Below are 19,865 nucleotides of genomic sequence, written 5' to 3' on the forward strand. Positions count from 1 at the left end.
TGATCATCAAATGTTACAACAATCAATCTTTGTATGAAGTTAAGCTACTAGACATATGTAATAGATGGCTCAAGGGCTCAAGGTTACTGTAAAACAAAATGCTTATATTAGGGCTCTTCATGAATGATCAAGGTTAATGTGGTTTTCTTACTTTTAGTCAATCTATGCATGTGTTCGCTTGAAAGTGGCATGATAGCACGGAGGAGAGAAGAGCCATGAACTTGTCCGATGCCTTCTAAAGTCAAAACCATAATCTTGAATGTGGTAAGAGATTCATAGACAATATACAAGTAGAGTAGATTCTCAAAGTGAGGCACATTTGAAGACACAAGGTGTTCTAATAGATCAATTCATAGTGGGGGGCCAATATATGATCCCTTATTCCACGGGATTGAGATTTTCTTATAGCCATGAAAACATCTCCTTGTGATAAAATTAATGGAAAATATATTTATAATTTATCACTATTATTAGTCTAACGTCGTGCATGATTCAAGGCTCATTCTTAGTTTTTTAACATAGGTCTGCCTCCAAATCCTTTGAGCTACAATGGTGCACTTGGAAGCCTTAGCTACCAGTCCTCTTCATTAGAGAAACCAATGAGATGTGACAATGTGATCATAATCTTGTTCTCTTAGGAAATCAAACAGTTGACACCTCTCATGATGTGAATCACGTAACTAGCACAACCTAGAACACAAATGTTCACGTGTGTAGGGATCCTTTTGAACTACTTGGGGAGGGATTTACCAAGCATTTCCTTTTGGGGGAAACCTACGATTGCGTATGCACATAAAAGCTCCTTATATTCTTATTATTTGAGTTAAAACTTTAAGTTGCTCATGAACTCACACTTAAATACAATGATTATAGTTGGAAGATGAACTCATTTGCATCAAAATTAGAGTTAGTTAATGGGGAAATAAACTTGTGAAATCACACAATATAGACCCTATTGAAGTAGTCCTTGTAATGCAACAAATGGAATTGGGAAGTTGCTGAATGTGTTTTCACAACTTGTTATGCTACCTTTTGCAATTTGTCCACTTGCAAGTTCTTTTCCTAACTAAATATGAGCAACTTGCACTTTTGCATTAGTCAAATGTAAATATCTTATAACCTTTAAATTGTTTATAAGAGGAGATACGTCTAAAGTGAATATATCCAATAAATCATTTTCATCATCGATGCTGGCATATAAATCACAACAAAAGATAAGCCGCTGACGCAAATATGTGTTAAATAGTAATATTGTTGAAACAAAAATAATAATTCTAAAGCACAATGTGAAAGCTTTGTTTCCATGCATAATACGAGAGAAGTTACAATGTGCTCGTCAATTGGACATAACAAAGTAATGCTTCTAGTTTTACAAACTTCCCTTATTTACATTAGTTTTTAGGTATATGTTACTTGTGGGGACCTCCCGTGGTCACGCTTGAGCACCCTTACATTTGCGCTTCAAATATCGACCAATGGGTTTTGATTACGAAAGGTACGTAAAACAAACATGTAGGCTTACTTGGATCAGTACAGTACGTTGAGGCAAAAAAGGTGAAAAGCACAATGACATAAGTGGTCCATCCCGATCGGATGACTCGAGCCATTGATTTTTAATAGTCTAGCTTGAAGAGCAATCAACCTCAGTGTGAGCTTTGGTTCAATGCGTTTAGAATATGCTCGAATGATCTTCTCATTAGGCAAGGTTGGCCTTCACTCAAGTGATACATATGCGCACAAATCAAAAGAGAGTTGCCCTTTAGTCAAGGAACATACACACATGTACGCGCGCGCGCACAAACACACACACACACACACACACATATGCACACATCGAAGGAAAGCTGGCCTTACACTCAAGTGATACATATGCGCACAAATAGAAGGAGAGTCACCCTTCAATCAAGCAACATACACACATGTGCGGGTGCCCTGAAGCAACTGCTTCACGATATAAAAACAAACACATCGAGCGTGAACTATACGACATCACGCACACACAATACACACACGCATACATACACAATACACACACACACACACACATACACATCCACACATGCATACACACACAATACACACACACATACACATACACATACACATACACATACATATACACATACACATACACATACACATACACAAGCAAAGGAGGCTTGACATGGAGTAAATAAGAAATGTGCGGCCACACACACACACACACACACACACACACACAAAGAGGCCCATACATTGGTTTAGTTGGGACCTCAAATGTTACTCCTCCTAGGTAGGTGAGGCTTCAATATGAGGTTGAACATTATCGAGGATAGACAAGAAACACGGGGAACCGCTTCGGAACAGAGATAGATTAGACAGTATAAAGCCCCCCCTCGCCCGAAAAGAGAGAGCATTGGTCGTAAAAAGAGATTGTCCAAGGAACCACCATGTGAAACCAAGGCAATGAAGGAGAGTAATAAGGCCCATGGATGGATGGATGGATGGAGATAACACACAGATTTGTGCTGAAACAGAGCATCCCCTGTTTCTCCTCTTATTTACATACATACATACATATATAACATATTAGAGACTCTTTAAGAGAAGAAAAGGGCTCTAGAGACACAGAGAGAGACCATGCTCTATTCTTCTCCTCCTCTGAAGCTTCATGTAAACCATTACCATTATCATCATCATCATCATCATCATCACTATCATCATGGTAGACAGCCATGGCTCCTTCCCACACAGGTGAAGAAGCCATTGTTGATGAGGATAAGTTCCTCTTCTTCTTCTTCTTCTTCTGCATCCATACCTATCTTCAATCAACCACAAGAGCTAACTGATTGCACCAAAACCAGTACCAATGACCCCAATCACAAGCAGAAGAAGAAGAACACCACCATCAACAATGGTGGTTTCAGTATCCCCATCTCCTCCTCTGTCCTCTCCCCCCAGTATACTCCCAATAATAAAATGCAAGCTCTGGAAGAAGGCATTGAACAAGTCAGTATACTTTCCCCTTCCTTGTTTGACTAGTTTAGGGTTTCTTTTTTTGTATGCATGTGTAAAATTTCTTACAATAGTTAGGGTTTGTGAGATGGGCATGTAAGGATTTATAGTAGGATATTACTTAGGGTTTTATAGCTGTGTTAAGGGCATGGTTTGAGATAGACATGTTCTATGGAGACGTATATAAATAGAGGAATTAGGGTTTGATGACATGTTGATCTTAGGGTTTAAGATGGAAAACTTAAGTAAATTAAATAAGGGTTTTATGAGTTCCTCTTGGAAGGATTAGTGCACAGTAGTTAGGGTTTTATGAAATACTATTCTTGACATTTCTCCTGTTGCAGGCCATTTTCAATTGCAGGTTCCTTACCCTCATGGGTGTGGCTGGATCCCTTGCTGGCTCTATCCTCTGCTTCTTTAAGGTTATTTTTTCTTAGTTTTGTTAATATTTCCATGAGGAACAGATATCTTGATCAATCAAAAGACAGACAGACAGACAGACAGAGAGGTTTGGATGAATTTGAAGATATGAAGGTTTGGAACATGTGCAATGTTCAATCGAATAGAGACAGTTTTGGGTGAAAAACCCTATGTGTTGTTCAATCAAATAGAGGGAGGAATTCTAGGGGTTTAGGGTGGATTTGAAAACATTAGGAATTCCATTAAACATTATGAATTTCATTTCAATTGTTTACTATGTGTCTATTTTTCTTGCTGCTAAAAGAGTTTCCACTAGTTCATAAACTAACTATATCTGGTGATCTTCAGGGATGCAGTTTTGTAGTTCAGTCTTTTGTGGAATATTATCAGACATGCTGGCATGGTGTACACACTGGGAAGGTCATCTTGCTACTAGTGGAGGCAGTAGGTGAGTCTGCGTCTTCTTCATGTTAAGAAGAAAAACTTGATGGTATACATGGGTTGATCTATGCATGGTTGCATGGATTATGGCTATATGGTTGGTTGCATGGATGCATGGATATAATGTTTGTTGCATGGATGAATGGATACATAAGTACATGGATGCATGGTCTCTTCATAGGTACATGATCTACATACTTATAGAGGTTGCATAGGTACATAGATACATGGATACATACTGACAGAGGGTTGCATTGGTACATTGGGTTATTGGGTTCATAGGTTTTGCATAGATACATCAATGTAGAGGTTGCATTGATACAGATATTCCGTAATGGATACATCGATTGCAGAGATACATCAATGCATTGATTTGCTAAGATACATAAGATACATTGGCTGTATGGATACATGGATTGCATAGGTAGAGAACAAATCTATATGCTGCAATATCTATGTAAAAGATTAAAGACTATTACCCTGCCATCATCAGTTATATGATAGGTGTAAGTGGATACATAGATTGCATACACACATCAATGCATCGATTTGATTTGCTAAGATACATAAGACACATTGGCCGCATGGATACATGAATTGCATAGGTAGAGAACAAATCTATGTGCTCCTATATATAGGTTTGTCAATATATATTGTAAAAGATTAAGGCCTATTACCCTGCCATCACCAGCTATATGGTGAACCATATGGTCGTCGATACATAGATAGCATACCTGCATAAATGCAGCAGATTGAAGTATTTGGTGTTTGGATCATAGGTACATTGATGCACATGTATGTATACGTATATATAGTCACATACATATGAAAAATGATATGTATGATGGTGGACCATATGGTCATCGATACATAGATAGCATTCCTGCATAAATGCAGCAGATTGAAGTATTGGATCATAGGTATATTGATGCACATGTATGTATATGTATATATAGGCACATACACCGGTTATATGAATGGCATTCTTATATCCATGCATACATTTTGTTGTAAGGCCCTATTTATTAATAGTTGTATCTATGTATGTCTCAGATGTGTACCTCATGGGTACTGTCATGCTTATCTTCGGAATGGGACTCTATGAGCTCTTTGTTAATAGCTTAGAGGTACCCGCGGGTGGTAAATGTGCTCCGAATAGCCCCCGAACAACAATTTGTGGCTCAAACCTATTCGGCCTTTTCCGACTAAGGGTAAAAATATATTGATGTTTGTTTATTATCTCAACTTATAAGGGGTAGTTGGAAGTTCTTTTTTAAAAACATTTGCCGATACGTGTTAACTATCCACAGGAACGGCCAAAATGGTTAGAGATCCATTCTTTAGATGAACTGAAGACCAAGATTGGGCACGTGATTGTCATGATATTGCTCGTGGGCATGTTTGACAAAAGCAAGAAGGTGCCCATACATTCGGGATTGGACCTTCTGTGCTTTTCGGCATCCATCTTGTTATCTTCAGGGTCTCTATTCCTGCTTTCAAAGTTGCATTCCACGAATTGAATCACATTATGATCCGGAGTCCGTGGGGCTTACAATATGAAGAAATATGAGGAAAAATACTGGATGTACATATAATATAGTGCTGAATACACTTCTTCCATTCTCTCAACAGAAATCGAAAAAGATTCTGCCTTTATTTAGAACTTATGAAAAAGCTAAAATTCACATCATTTTTATAGAATAATGCTTTGTTTCACCATTTTGTCAAAGTAAGCCATTTTTAATTCATTTTGTTAAAAGAGTAGCTTACACATCAGGCAATAGTCTAGTATTGTTTTGAGAGTAGCTTATGTCAAGTAATAAGTCCAATCCAACACAATTTTTTGTGGCTTTGCTCCCGACTTTTTAAAGGATCTACCGAGGATTCAATTTAGTTCCCTACCGCAAGTTTGGTTTAATGACAGCATTTTTTTTCTGGAAAGAGAATAGGGGATGCCTTTTGTGTCCATAACTCCCATGGGCATTTTAGATAAAGCCGAATTCATTAGACATCTCGTGTGATGCCCATCACTAGCACATCGGACATATTCCTTCGCCTACCAAAATTTTAGTGTTTAAGTCCACTCTATGTCATCGAGCAATGGATAGCACATTGCTCAACGTTTCCAAGTTTTTTCCGATGATGTGATTGGGATAATACAGTAATGGTATTCTTTCTTTTGCTAATCATGTTTGGTCTCCAAAATAGTGTGCAAGCACCAATGTTTTTCTCATTCTGCAATGGGTATAAATTGTATGGATATTTCCATATTTGTACGATCGAGATTGTGTTCTCCCCTACAAACGTAACATATTTGACTCTAAAATACTTCAAAAAACGTGAATACCAATATCTACCAAACAAGCAAATCCTACATATTTTGAGTGCACATACTTTGACTCATTCAAAATGTGATGCATGCAACAATCATAAAAATTCAAATTCGAACGCACTAACTACTCAAACATACTTTGACAAATTCAATGGAGAAGCATTGGTGCAACCTTGAAATAGTTGAAATGGAGCACCTTCTCTGAAAAATGACATTCATAAATAAAGTGCGTTACGAAACAAGCAATCCTACGAAATTGAATTGAGTGCGTTACGAAAACAAACAATCCTATAAAGTTTGTGTGCACTTTTGACAATTTCATGAAGGAGAAAGAAGTATTGGTAGTGCAACATTGAGATGGAACCCTAAAAATTTGTACTCAACATACTCTCGACAAATTCATAAATGAGAAGTATTGGTAGTGCAACGTTGAGATGGAGCCCTACACATTTGACCACAATCAATCCTACAACTCTGCAAGAACTAACTACTCACATACTTTTTTTGACAAATTCATAAATGAGAAGCATTAGTAGTGCAACCTTAAAATAGAACATCTTCCATGAAGGACACCATTCACATTGAGAATGCTTACACAATCTCCTCACTTCGAACATGAAACATGCACAATGACAAATGACATTTTACGCAATCTTCTCGCATTCTCTTTTGATTGAAGTTACCTATGAAAACCTAAAACTCCTTGCACAATCTCCTCAATTTCAACATGAAACAAGCACAATGACAATTTTACACAATCTTGTCACATTCTCTTTTGATTGAAGTTACATAGGAAAACCTAAAACTCAAAACTCCGTAGATACATACACGTAAGTCTCAACGACATGATTAATTATATTCTCTCTATATGTATCTATATATACAACGATCTATTTATACCATTTATATGGGTTCTTACACTTGAAAAGGAATATGAACCCGATCTATTGTGTTATGTACTTGCCACTGTGTGAAAAAACCGGTACATATTTCACACAACTTGGTTTCGGATGTAGGAAAAGGTTAAGATCTCACATTTATTGCCTCTTTATCTTTGGAAAAAGTTACCTATTGCACACATCACCACTACTCGGAAAAATATACTTTTCTCTATCGCTCTACCTGACACATACCTTTGTTGTTGCATTTGGAGCCAAAAAGCCACGGACATGTTACTTGGGGTTGAGTGTTTTGTTGGGACAAAAATGCATGGACATTACTTGGGGTTGAGTGGTCTAGACACCGCTTCATAGCTACCACTGTAATCAAAAGATGATGAGCCGAAGGATTGTTGCAAATAGGGCAAGTTCTTCCCATATAACTCCACACGAGCCTTGCTTGTGTCCGACAATGAGCTATCATCACCATCATATTCTATATCAACCGACACTTGCTTAGGCATGACATTTCCACGTTGTTGATCCTTGAGATTGCCGGAAACATCAATAAGACAATAAACTTGTGCTATGTCTTCAAGTTCCTTCACAACTTCAATCATAGTTGGTCGTTCTAAGGGGTCGTCTTGAACGCATCTTATTGATAACTCAAGGAATCGTTTGAGTCCTTTAGGTGGATAAGATGTAAGTGTGGGATCGAGAAGCTTCAATGCAATCATTTGATCCAACCCACCCTTTGCAAACGCCATCTCTACTTCCATTACGATGTACTTTCCAGCTTGGATGGGTTGTCGCGCGGTCATGAGCTCCAACAAAACCACCCCAAAGCTATACACATCACTCTTGTTTGTGAGTTGGTTTGTCATGTAATAGTTTGGGTCTAGGTATCCCTGCATACATCATCCGTTAAAACACCATTACAATCTACATTGCAAAATTTAAATCTTCGACACCGTTATAGCTATATAATGATAGAGAATTATCATGATCCCATATACTTGTGACTCGTATAAACATGTGTATATATGTGTTTTCAAGACTTGTATTAGGGAATGATAATGATCCGATATACTTTTGACCATGTATATATGTGTGTGAAATGGTAATCATAAACAATACACCATATATACATGTATAGACTAATATGAAACAAGTTCATCCACCTATGTTCATTTTTACTCACCAATGTTCCTTTCACATTCATGGACGCGGGGTCTTCGCAACCCTCTACCGGGGCCAACTTTGACAAGCCGAAATCGGCAACCATCGCGACAAGCTTTTCATCCAAGAGTATGTTGTTCGACTTGATATCTCGATGAATGATGGGTGGATTGGCTTCATTGTGAAGATATGCAATGCCTTTCGCCGCGCCTAATGCGAGCTCGATCCTTCGATCCCATGTCATCTCCACTCCGGTTTTACCTGCAAACTTAGAGACAAAACATGGTCACCAATGATCCATGAAACCACAATCTACTAAATTATACACACAAAACACCACATCCCCAAAGCAAACCTCATATATTATTTTTTAGGAGGAGTTATTTTTTGTGCATATACCCGCGAGAGACTCTCGGAGTGTGCCATTTGGCATGTATTTGTAGACTAGCATCTGCTCACCCTCTTCAAAGCAAAACCCAACAAGCCCCACCAAGTTCCTGTGATGCACTCTTGATAAAAGCTCGATCTCATTCTTGAACTCGGCCGCTCCTTGTAATGAACTGGCGCATGATCTCTTAATGGCTACCGTCTCACCCGACGGCAAATCCCCTTTGTACACCTGTTGATTTCAAGAACTTGTATTAATTGTTTCTAACATGTATTTAACCTTTGTGATTCACAGGTTTTGTTGATTAAAGTGCACCTCAAAACAGTCATCAATTAACCTTTGTGATTCACAGGTTTTGTTGATTAAAATGCATCTCAAAACAGTCATCAATTGTTTCTAACATTTTAACCTTTGTAATTCAAAGGTTTTGTTGATTCCTTTGTGATTAAAAGGTTTTGTTGATTAAAATGCATATCAAAACAAAGCTGAAAAATCATCAAATGTTTCTTAACATTTATTTAACCTTTGTGATTCATAGGTTTTGTTGATTAAAATGCTGAAAATTGATTAATTGTTTCTTAGCATATATTTAACCTTTGTGATTCAAAGATTTTGTTGATTAAAATGCTGAAAATTTATCAATTGTTTCTTAGCATATATTTAACCTTTGCGATTCAAACATTTTGTTGATTAAAATGCATCTTAGAAAACAATACTTGAAAGCTGAAAAAACATCAATTGTTTCAAACATTTATTTAACCGTTGTGATTCAAAGATTTTGTTGATTAAAATGCATCTCAAACAATACTTTGACAAGCTGAAGAATCCAAATAGCAACACCTTCATTTATCTTATTAAGCATCTAAATGATAACCTTGCAACCAAAGATTAAGTTGAAAACTAACTTTACCAATTGAATGAAACAGAGCATCACAACTAACTATTGGCAACCAATATTTGTATGATTCAACCTTCAGACTAATCCAATATATTATTCCAAATACAGCTGATCCTAACCCAAAATTAGCACCCAAAACTCTTACCTTGCCATATCCACCCACACCAATCTCATTCTTGTGGTTGAAGTTGTTTGTACACTTCTGTATTTCCTCCAATGAAAACCATCTTGCTCCTTTCAATTGAGGGATGTCCGCATTCTCTTTGCCACTAATCCAAGACGCTGGGCCAATAAAACTTCAAAAATTAGTCACGTTATATTGCAATTGCTAAATTGTGCACTAAACAGAATGAATCAAATTATTTTCCTCTAGAATCATATAATGAAAAACAGGAAACAATCTAATCCTTTTAGTAGTGTGATCGAAAGCTCTTTAATGAATATTTCTCTAATCCGCCCATGTCCGTGAATCAGTAAAAATCATTATGCTTCTAAAATGCATTCAATTTGCATTACAGGATTAATATTAAGGCCGTAATAACATTGTTGTTTTTTTACCGAATGGCTTTGTAAGTTTCTCGGCTCGTAGAGCTCTCTTCCTTAGCTTCATGGCATACACCCCGACCAACATAAGTGCAATCACGATGAATACAGATCCCATTCCGATACCAATCTTTGCACCGGTGCTCAATTTACTTTGTATTACCATGCCTGTATTTTAATTAAAAACCACAATTAAGAATCTCACATGATTTAATCACCAATATAGTTTGGACTTTCAAAAAAAAGTTTAGCGAATTGAGAGTTTAGGGTTTAGGGTTTTTCCTATTATCATTCAATAGTAATATATTTACGGTTTAGGGTTAGGGTTTTAGGGTTTTTCCTCTCATCATTCAATAGTAATATACTTAGGGTTTAGGGTTTGTCCTCTTATCATTCAATAGGAATATCCAAGTAAAAATACCTGAATATGGACCTCCCCAGAAGTACACGGACATCGGGCCGAGCGATTGGAACCAGATGTCCTGGTTTTGGAGGACAAACGATATGATCGTGGCATTGTGCACGTCCCACTCGGACACCCCGACGGGCGGGAAGATCAAGACATTCATCGTGTTGTATGAGACCTTGTTGTCCAGGTAAACCTGGCCCTTGTCCAACGGGAGGCCACCCGTGAACTCACTGGCACGCCACATGCCTAGGAAATCCTTGGTCAAGCCCGACATGGCCGAAGGTGTCAACAAAGATAGGTTGAAGACTTTCAATGCGTAGAAATGCCAGGTTCCGATCACGGGCCGGACACATTGGCACCCTTGGAAATGGTTAGGGTTTACGGAAAATGCCGGCCAACCTTGGCAGTGTGCACACCCGGGGACCTCGGGCGGGCCCCCGGTCCATGTAGGGATCGAGGTCACCGCCCCTTCTACAGGGACACCATAGTCTTGCACCGGAAGTAACGTGCACTCCAACGAATCCGAACTGTTGGTGTTACTGCAGTATGGATTCCCATACATTCTGTATCCAAACATATGCATATACATATATTAACGCCCCCGCAGCCTTGGAGAGAAATCGAAGAGATCTCTCCGGAAGTTTCTTCTCCGGGATTCTTCTTATATTAAATGATACTTAAACAAAAAGAAGGAAGATTTGTGTTGTTTTTTTAGCTTACATTAGTCTAAAGGATTCCCCATTGCTACCCAAGTCATAATCTCCGTGTTCCAGCCCCGTGATGCGATTGTTCGAGACATCGATGTATGTCAATGCTGATGTGTCCTCGCCCGTTAGATTCAAGGTACCGATGAGGCTGTTCGATTCCAACATCCTAAATTACAGATTCCGATTCATTAACACACAGATTCCGATTCCAACTTCCTAAAACACAGATTACAATTCATTAATACAGATGCCAATTCATTAACAAAGATGCCGATTCCAACTTCCTAAAACACAGATTCCGATTCATTAACAAAGATGACGATTCCAACTTCCTAAACCACAGATTCCAATTCATTAACACAGATTCTGATTCATTAACAAAGATTCCGATTCCAACATCCTAAAACACAGCTCCTGTTGAGTTGTTTTTTATCATAGATCAGGTTGAATATATTCATTCCTTCCTTAAAAAGACAATATGCCCCTAACATTCACAAAGAAATTCCATGGTGTCATGAACTTCAGCTGAAGAAACACTCTCATCAATGTCATGAGAGAGAGATTTAGAAGTTAAGACTTACACTCTTCTTAGCTTAGTATTGTTCGAAAGGTTGGGTATCTCGCCCGTGAGCTGGTTGTGGTTCAACTGCCTGGTATTTACATAAACCACTTAACAAAACAGTCAAAAACCCTAAATACTTGCACAAATTACATTGAAGAAAGACAATTTTGTCGTCAATGATCATGTGTGTTAAGAGAAAAATTAAAGAATAGATTTTAATTCATGAGTACTGTAATGGCGTCGACATTACAAGGTGGTGAGGTTCTCGATGGTGTTGATCGTAGCTGGAATCGTGCCATTCAGAAAGTTGTAATCCAACCGTCTGCATGGATTTCAATATATCATATCGATTAGGGTTTCGTTAATCACCCCTAAAACTCAGATAATATTAATTGCATGGTAAGAAGAAGATCAAGATCAGATCACATTAACGGCATGGTAAGAAGATCAAGATTGGATCACTTCTCTAACACATTTTTTGCCAAAATTTGCCATCAAAATCAAACAAATTGGATCACATTTATAGCACGGTAAGAAGAAGATCAAGATCAGATCACTTTAGAATTTCTAACAGTTTTTTTGCCAATATTTGCTACCAGAATCAAACAAATTACATTCAATGCTAATGCAGCATCATCACTCACATGATGTCCAGTTTCCGAAGATTGTTGATGTTACTTGGAATGTCCCCGGTGAGATTATTATGAGCCAACAACCTACATGTAATTAGAGGTAATAAGAACAGCCACATTATCATGTATTGAGAGAATATATTCGCACAATTATCGAAGAAGAAAGTTGAGCATACAAGTGTAACAGCCTCATGTATGGCTTGAAGAGGGAAGACGGTATAGTCCCCGTGAGTTGATTTCCTTGTAGATGCCTATAAAACCCGAAAAATGAACAAGGATCAAAATATATACTTATAATTATTACTGATATATACATACATTTAACCATATTTGTATACACATATACAATTACAAAATATACATAAAGATTACATAATACACCAAAGCTTTAACTAATATCTTAATATGAGATAATTATGATGATGATAAAATTACTACTGGATTTTTGTTTAGTAGTATTTAAGTGGTCTAGTGAATTACAAGTGTTCAGATATGTACAAAATATACATGTAAATTACACCATATACCAAAGATTTAACTCATATCTTGATGTAAAATAATTATGATCATGATAAAATTACTACTGGATTTTTCTTTAGTAGTATCAAGTAAGTGGTCTGGTGAATTAAAAGTGTTCAGATATGTACAAAATATACATGTGAATTACATAATATACCAAAGATTTAACTCATATCTTAATGTGAAATAATTATGATCATGATAAAGTTACTGCTGGATTTTTGTTTAATATTATCAAGTTAAGTGGTTTAGTGAATTACAAGTGTTCAGATATGTTCAGACTGTCCAAACCAACATGAATGTCGGTTGCATCCGAGACAGGGAGAGGCCCATCTAGTTTATTGTATGATACATCAAACCAAATCATATTTCTGAGGTAGCCCACTGTAGGTGGAATTGGTCCAGTAAAATTATTGCTAGACAAACCCCTGCACAAAGAGCTTAGAATTAGATTATGGAGATCAAATCAACTCAAAAATATTCTACATTATCATCTCTAACTTCATCTTGATATATTTGATATATTTGGAGATCCTCATGGAAGAGGTTTAGATGGAACAATTAACTGATTTTAAAGATTCAGGCTTCCTAAATTATGTTGGAATTAAACTACACAAATCATTGTAAAGTTCGTTACCACATGATTATGAATCTCCTTTTCTGCATAAGCATCAACCTAATTTATGTTTGTCAAATGTATCATTTTGTTTAATGTGAAGGCTTAACATTGTTGCAGATTATACTAGAGGAACCATTTGTGGAACCAATTGTTCACTTTTACTGAGAGGTCCTATACTACTATTCTTAAAAAAAAAAGTTGATAGGTTTGGTTAAGATTCTGTATGCACATAGCAATTGAAATAGCCCTCAATAACTACATTCATTTTTATTTTTTACAGTTAATAGGTTTGGCTAAGATTCTGTATGCACATAGCAATTGAAATAGCCCTCAATAATTACATTCATTTTATAATCGGTACTGATTAGTCTTTGTAGTAAGTACACTAATTTGGTATTAATCGATATCACAGCTCGACATATATGGTAAATTCCCATGATTAAGATAGTGATTACATATTGACAATTTGTTATTACACCTGTGAATTCCCATCATTAGATTATATTAATATGGTAATTAGAAGATTCAATATAATTGCAGTGCACTTACAGGTATTGCAAATTGATCATGTTGCCCACTTCACTCGGTATAGAACCCGTCATGTTGCAGTATTGAACATAACTAAAATGATTGCAATGTTTCAGGAAGATTAATACAACTAAAACAATAGAGAGGAAGATTAACATTAATACAACTTTAGAGGAACATTAATAGGATCAGCTAATGCACTAATATGTGAGGGAAGATTATGACAGATGCAAACAATAAATAAACAACACCATGACTACTTACAATCTTTCAATATATTGCAATTTCCCGATCTCTGCAGGCAATGAGCCCCCGAGTTTGCTATTGGATGAGAGATCTCTATATCATTGGATGGAAAACATAGTGATTACAGACGGCGCATTACATGATTAGTAATTAATACGAGATTCCATGAAGTGATTAGTATTTAATTATGATCTCTCAACAAGAATTATATACATTACAGAGATTTAGACCCACATATATTTCAGGTATGTCAAACTCCCGATGGCAGGCGAAATTGATCCACTCAAGTCTTGGTTCAACAGTAATCTGATAAAAAAAATTTATTCGCATCAGTTAAATACAGGTGGATAAAATCGTAGGAATAAACTAATGGGATTCACCACAGAATTCAATTATGAAGCATCAAAAAAGTTATTTCATTGGAATCGATTAGCATAATTAATTAGTAGCATAAGATTAGTTGCACCATTCATGAATTGCTTACATGCTAGTAACACAATTATGGCTGGAATTTAAAGCATAGATGATTAATTAATAGCATAAGATCGTGACTAGATTAGTTGCATCATTCATGAATTGCTTACATGCTGGTAACACGATTATAGTTGGAATTTGTGTCGATTGTTGAATTACAACCGATTCCGATCCAGTTGTCATCACAAGGGTCTTTCGAGGAATCCCATTGCAAATTCGGATTATTGTTCCATCCAGTATGTAATTTGATGAGTGCATCCACTACTCGATTGTCGATTCATAAACCATCCAATTAACAGAAAAAAACAGATAATGAGTATTAAAATCCGGGGTTGTATTAAACAAGATGATGAGTAATTAATGAAATGGATATTAGATTAAGAAGGAAAAAATGGAACCAATAATGAAATAGATATTAGTTTAAGAAGGAAAAAATGGAACCAATAATGAAATAGATATTAGATTAAGAAGGAAAAAATGGAACCAATAATGAAATGGATATTAGATTACGCAGAAAAAATGGAACCAATAATGAAATAGATATTAGATTAAGGAAAAAATGGAACCAATAATGAAATAGATATTAGATTAAGCAGAAAAAATGGAACCAATAATGAAATAGATATTAGATTACGCAGAAAAAATGGAACCAATAATGAAATAGATATTAGATTAAGCAGAAAAAATGGAACCAATAATGAAATAGATATTAGATTACGCAGAAAAAATGGAACCAATAATGAAATAGATATTAGATTAAGAAGAAATAATGGAACCAATAATGAAATAGATATTAGATTAAGCAGAAAAAATAGAACCAATAATGAAACAGATATTAGATTAAGCAGAAAAACTGGGACCAATAATGAAATAATAGATATTAGATTAAGAAGAAAAAATGGAACCAATAATGAAATAATAGATATTAGATTAAGAAGAAAAAATGGAACCAATTTCATACCATCTGTAGGGTGAGTGACAGAGCTAACGAAATCGATGGGAAGCAGGAGGAAGAAATGGAAGGTGCAGATTAAAGCTAGGAACGATCTGGGGCATAGGAAATTAAGAGAGCCGCCATGGTTAGTCAGGCCCATGAGCCAGGGCCGTAGGGCTCGATTCATGGCAATTATTATCTGATTATATCACCATTAACAGCAACAGAATCAGCTAATTGCTCTGTTTTATTTACTTTTTATTATTTACTACTATAGTTATCATCACCAGGGAGGCAGATGTGAAATTTAACTGCCCACAATGGTCCCATTAATTTCTCGGACAAACATAGATAGAGAGAATCTTTATATATATATATATATATATATGCATACATAATTTGTTTATTCATTTTATTTTTCAGAGGAAAAATCTGACTTTTGAAATTAGCAAGAGGCACAACAAAATAACAAAATAACAAATATTAAATATTATTGTTATTAATATAAGTGGAAATAACAGAAATTAATGTCTTAAAATGAAACCCAAAACATATAACAGCAATAATAATAATAATAAATTAGCAAGAGACACAACAAAAAAAACAAAATATTAAATTGATGTTAAATATTATTATTATTATCAGTAGCAATAACAGAAATTTATGTCTTAAAATGAAACCCAAAAAATATAACAGCAATAATAATAATAATAGCAAGAAGAAGAAGAAGAAGCATGGTAGAAAATTTTATGCCTGAAAATGAAACCCTAAAAACAAAATCCAAGAAAGAAAAAATGAAGAAAATAAGAAGTCCAAGAAACAGGGGATTTCTTTCATAAGACTGGTATGGTGGGGCTTTCTTTCTTGAGCCTTGAGTTGCTACTTTTGTTTCTCTTTTCAGATAGAATCTGGTTCTCCCATACATATACATACATACCTATACATACATATATATTGTATGTATACATATATATACATAGTACATATTGTATGTATAGGTATGTATATATGTATTGTATGTATACATATATCTATGTATATGTGGTGTATATACATACATATTGTATTTATAGGTATGTATGTATACACTTTGAAAGGACATTGTTGGAGATAGGAAGACAACATGTATGTATGTGTAGAAATGGACACTATGAATAAATACATTGTATCATATACATAAACACACAGTATGTTGTAGGATATATGTATTTGGTATTTTGTATGTATTCATTCTCTCCATTTCTATACATATACACATAAACTACATAAACATTCAGTATGTTGTAGGATATGTATTTTGTATTTTGTATGTATTCATTGTCTCCATTTCTATACATATACACATAAACTACATAAACATTCAGCATGTTGTATGTACATATATGTATTTATTCATGGTGTCCATTTCTATACATATACATATACATGAACTACATAAACACACAATATGTTGTAAACTTGTTTGTATATGTATTTATTCATTGTTGTCCATTTCTACACATACATGCTGTCTCCTTTCAAAGTTGCATTTTGTTGGTTCGTTGTGTGTTGTATGTGTGCATGCGCGTCTATAACCTCCAAAACTAGGAGCTTTCCAAAATGCATACATATCGCCTCCTTCGCACTCGATCGCAGGTATAATTTCATGGAAGAGAAAATATTACTTTGGTTTAGCTAGTTATAGTTTGCACGTGGGAGAAGTTCGTGAAGGAAATCCGTGTGGGGGTAGTAACAGTGATAGTACCTACATTGCTCATGGTCAAAGTCATTGATTCAAAGACGTTTGCTTGATCGTCTACTAGAAAACATCTTGCTTGAAGACATGATTAAGAACAAGTGTTGAGGCAAATATAATAGAATAGACTTTTTATCATCTATTAGGTGCCCAAATTTAGCCTATGGGACCAAATCAACCGTATTGTCTAATTGTATATGACTCCTTCCTAAGCAAGGGCGTTTACCACTATGTAACACAAATTCTAATATATGAAAATCATGCTACATATGTGTTCACCACCCTACTCGGTGGAAATTTGAGTACCACACTTCCATGCCAGTTTAACAAGCCACCATACTTCATGTGAATTACCTCATATATTGTGATGTGGCATCTGCAAAGGGGAAAAAGTGATTGAAACCCAAATTCTATAGTAGATCAAGATTGTAGAGAAAGAAGACCTAGAACGAAAAGGTGATGAAATGGAGGTTAAATCAACCACCAAAACTACAAATTATAAGACCTCCCTAATTGAGCAAAAGGGTGAAGAGTTGAAATGTCCTTGCTAGGGGTGATGGATAAAAAAGTTGAAATACAATGCTGCCACAAAGAAGCAAGTAGCATATTTAGATATGTCGACCAACATTTTGCTAGCAATAGACCTCATGCACTAATAAGATCAAGTGCTGTGTTAAAAGAAAATGTAGTATTGCTATAAAATAAGGATACTAAGAACTTATTGTCAAGCTCATTGTTATAGGAATTTGAAAACCCAGACTTCGATGAAATTCAATTAATGGGAAACCACATCATGAGGGGGCCGACGTGAGGGAGTCCTACCACAACAAAAGACGACATGGTCGTCAATCATGGATTCGCCACGCCAAACTCAAGGATATTATCCCAATATTTTTCTTTATCTTACTAAGGTAAAAGGGTTACTTGATATAAATTCTGATATAATCTTCATTTATTCCTCCCCGAATTTGATGTAATCTACATGAAATATAACCACAATGTAGATATGAGTTTTCTGCATAGAGAACAAACACCTACAAGTGCATTCACGCAACTAAAGAAGACAAGGTTTGATCGCATGTTATAACAAACATCATCCCTCGCAACCCTTCATCGATGATGTCATCATTATATCAATCTTGGGATGGTACCACTCCCCATTGAGACCATGGCCATGGATAGGGTTATTGAATACATGCTTAAGGTTTTGAAAAGTTCCTCATGTCGACTTCCTAGAATCACATGAGAAACACACAAAATTATGATTCCAAAAGACAAATAAACACAACATGTATCCTTTTAGTAGGTGCAAGATATGGAAAAATGGTTTTGTAAGACAAGATGCAACACACTTGCTTCAACATCAATAAATTCCTCTGCGAAGGAGACATTTTTGCAACACTAATGCATCAGGACATGCAAAAATGTGGAGGCTCATGTTCCACACACTATACTATATATGTTGCACCTAACTGCAGAACTATGTTGTTTGCCAAATGCGGAGACTGTAGACATCAATAAATGTTGGAGCCCATCCCATTGTCTATCATTAAAACCATTGATTTCATGTGACTTAGCTCACATTCACTACAATGTGAGATAGGGTGTTGTGCACAAGTGATGAGAGTAATCGGCCATGCACACATTGCCCAAACAAGTTCAAGAGTCTAAGTATCAATATTGCTTTGCCTTTGATCACATTTGCCAATCCTTTCTACTCATCTTCAACCAAAACCAATCCTTACACAAACTTCTCTCACAACCATGGTGCGCAATCTCAATTGTGACATTCATAAGTTCATGAATATCCTCCTACTTCTTGAGATGGATCACTTCCCATTGAAATCATTGCCATGAAAAGGGTTTTCAAGTACATGCCAAATGTTCAACAATGTCCCCCACATTGACTTCAAACACTCTCTTGGTAAGCAAACAAAAAGATCTAAAACACATGAAAGCAAAATTTTGTGTTCCAATTGAGAAAAGTGTGGAGGCTCACTCTTCACACATTATACCACATATGTTGCACCTAACTACTAAACTATGTTCTTCGTTGGGCAAGGGAATCACACATCAATATATTTTAGACTAGCTCATCCCTTTGTCTACTATTTGAACCATTGTTTCCATGTGGCTTAGTGCATGCTCAATACGATATGAGACATGGTGCTCTAGCATAAGTGCCACAATTTGATACAATGCTCTATGCCTTCGATCACATCCTACCATGCTTTCACACATTTGACCAAACCCAATCCTTGCACAAATTTCTCTCGAGTCACAACATGCACTCAAAATTGCAACATTCATCAGTAAAGGTCTTGAACATCGAGAATCACTTCTCTCACATGTATTACGTGAAAATGTTATTTATTTGTTCTTATAGCTCATATTTGATCTCAAAAGACAATATTAAAATCTATCTCA

At 35.9% G+C, this 19,865-nt stretch overlaps 2 protein-coding genes across 2 annotated transcripts; one reads left to right on the forward strand and one right to left on the reverse strand.

Moving 5' to 3' along the window:
- Positions 1 to 2,583: 2,583 nt before the first annotated feature.
- LOC147862312 (uncharacterized) lies at positions 2,584 to 5,571 on the forward strand. Its single transcript, XM_087323129.1, has 5 exons — positions 2,584 to 2,988; positions 3,339 to 3,416; positions 3,763 to 3,862; positions 4,909 to 5,066; positions 5,166 to 5,571. The coding sequence occupies exons 1-5, from the start codon at positions 2,620 to 2,622 to the stop codon at positions 5,373 to 5,375; spliced, it is 915 nt and encodes a 304-aa protein (XP_087179255.1). The 5' UTR covers positions 2,584 to 2,619; the 3' UTR covers positions 5,376 to 5,571.
- A 1,811-nt stretch (positions 5,572 to 7,382) lies between these two features.
- LOC147862313 (leucine-rich repeat receptor protein kinase HPCA1-like) lies at positions 7,383 to 15,977 on the reverse strand. Its single transcript, XM_087323108.1, has 17 exons — positions 15,731 to 15,977; positions 14,880 to 15,030; positions 14,530 to 14,601; positions 14,314 to 14,388; positions 14,071 to 14,142; positions 13,163 to 13,330; positions 12,560 to 12,634; positions 12,396 to 12,467; positions 12,002 to 12,073; positions 11,771 to 11,839; positions 11,203 to 11,355; positions 10,495 to 11,045; positions 10,089 to 10,241; positions 9,676 to 9,812; positions 8,644 to 8,863; positions 8,267 to 8,505; positions 7,383 to 7,973 (listed from the first exon to the last, which is right to left on the reverse strand). Exons 1-17 carry the CDS (start codon positions 15,888 to 15,890, stop codon positions 7,404 to 7,406), a joined length of 3,009 nt encoding a protein of 1,002 aa, XP_087179234.1. The 5' UTR covers positions 15,891 to 15,977; the 3' UTR covers positions 7,383 to 7,403.
- Positions 15,978 to 19,865: the final 3,888 nt, after the last annotated feature.

The sequence above is a fragment of the Azolla caroliniana genome, unplaced genomic scaffold (assembly GCF_043228905.1).
Source record: "Azolla caroliniana isolate FFs.n. ecotype wild unplaced genomic scaffold, voAzoCaro1.0.p SCAF_7, whole genome shotgun sequence".
Taxonomy (NCBI): Eukaryota; Viridiplantae; Streptophyta; class Polypodiopsida; order Salviniales; family Salviniaceae; genus Azolla; species Azolla caroliniana.

Bases quoted from the DNA above. Each gene is read 5' to 3' on its own strand.
- LOC147862312 (XM_087323129.1), top strand. From the start codon at position 2,620: ATGCTCTATTCTTCTCCTCCTCTGAAGCTTCATGTAAACCATTACCAT. The intron at 3,863-4,908 runs GTGAGTCTGCGT...TGTATGTCTCAG, and splicing joins GCTACTAGTGGAGGCAGTAG to ATGTGTACCTCATGGGTACT. The intron at 5,067-5,165 runs GTAAAAATATAT...AACTATCCACAG, and splicing joins TCGGCCTTTTCCGACTAAGG to GAACGGCCAAAATGGTTAGA.
- LOC147862313 (XM_087323108.1), bottom strand. From the start codon at position 15,890: ATGAATCGAGCCCTACGGCCCTGGCTCATGGGCCTGACTAACCATGGC. The intron at 14,602-14,879 runs GTAAGCAATTCA...TTTTTTTATCAG, and splicing joins TATAATCGTGTTACCAGCAT to ATTACTGTTGAACCAAGACT. The intron at 14,143-14,313 runs GTAAGTAGTCAT...CAATCATTTTAG, and splicing joins TTGCAATATATTGAAAGATT to TTATGTTCAATACTGCAACA.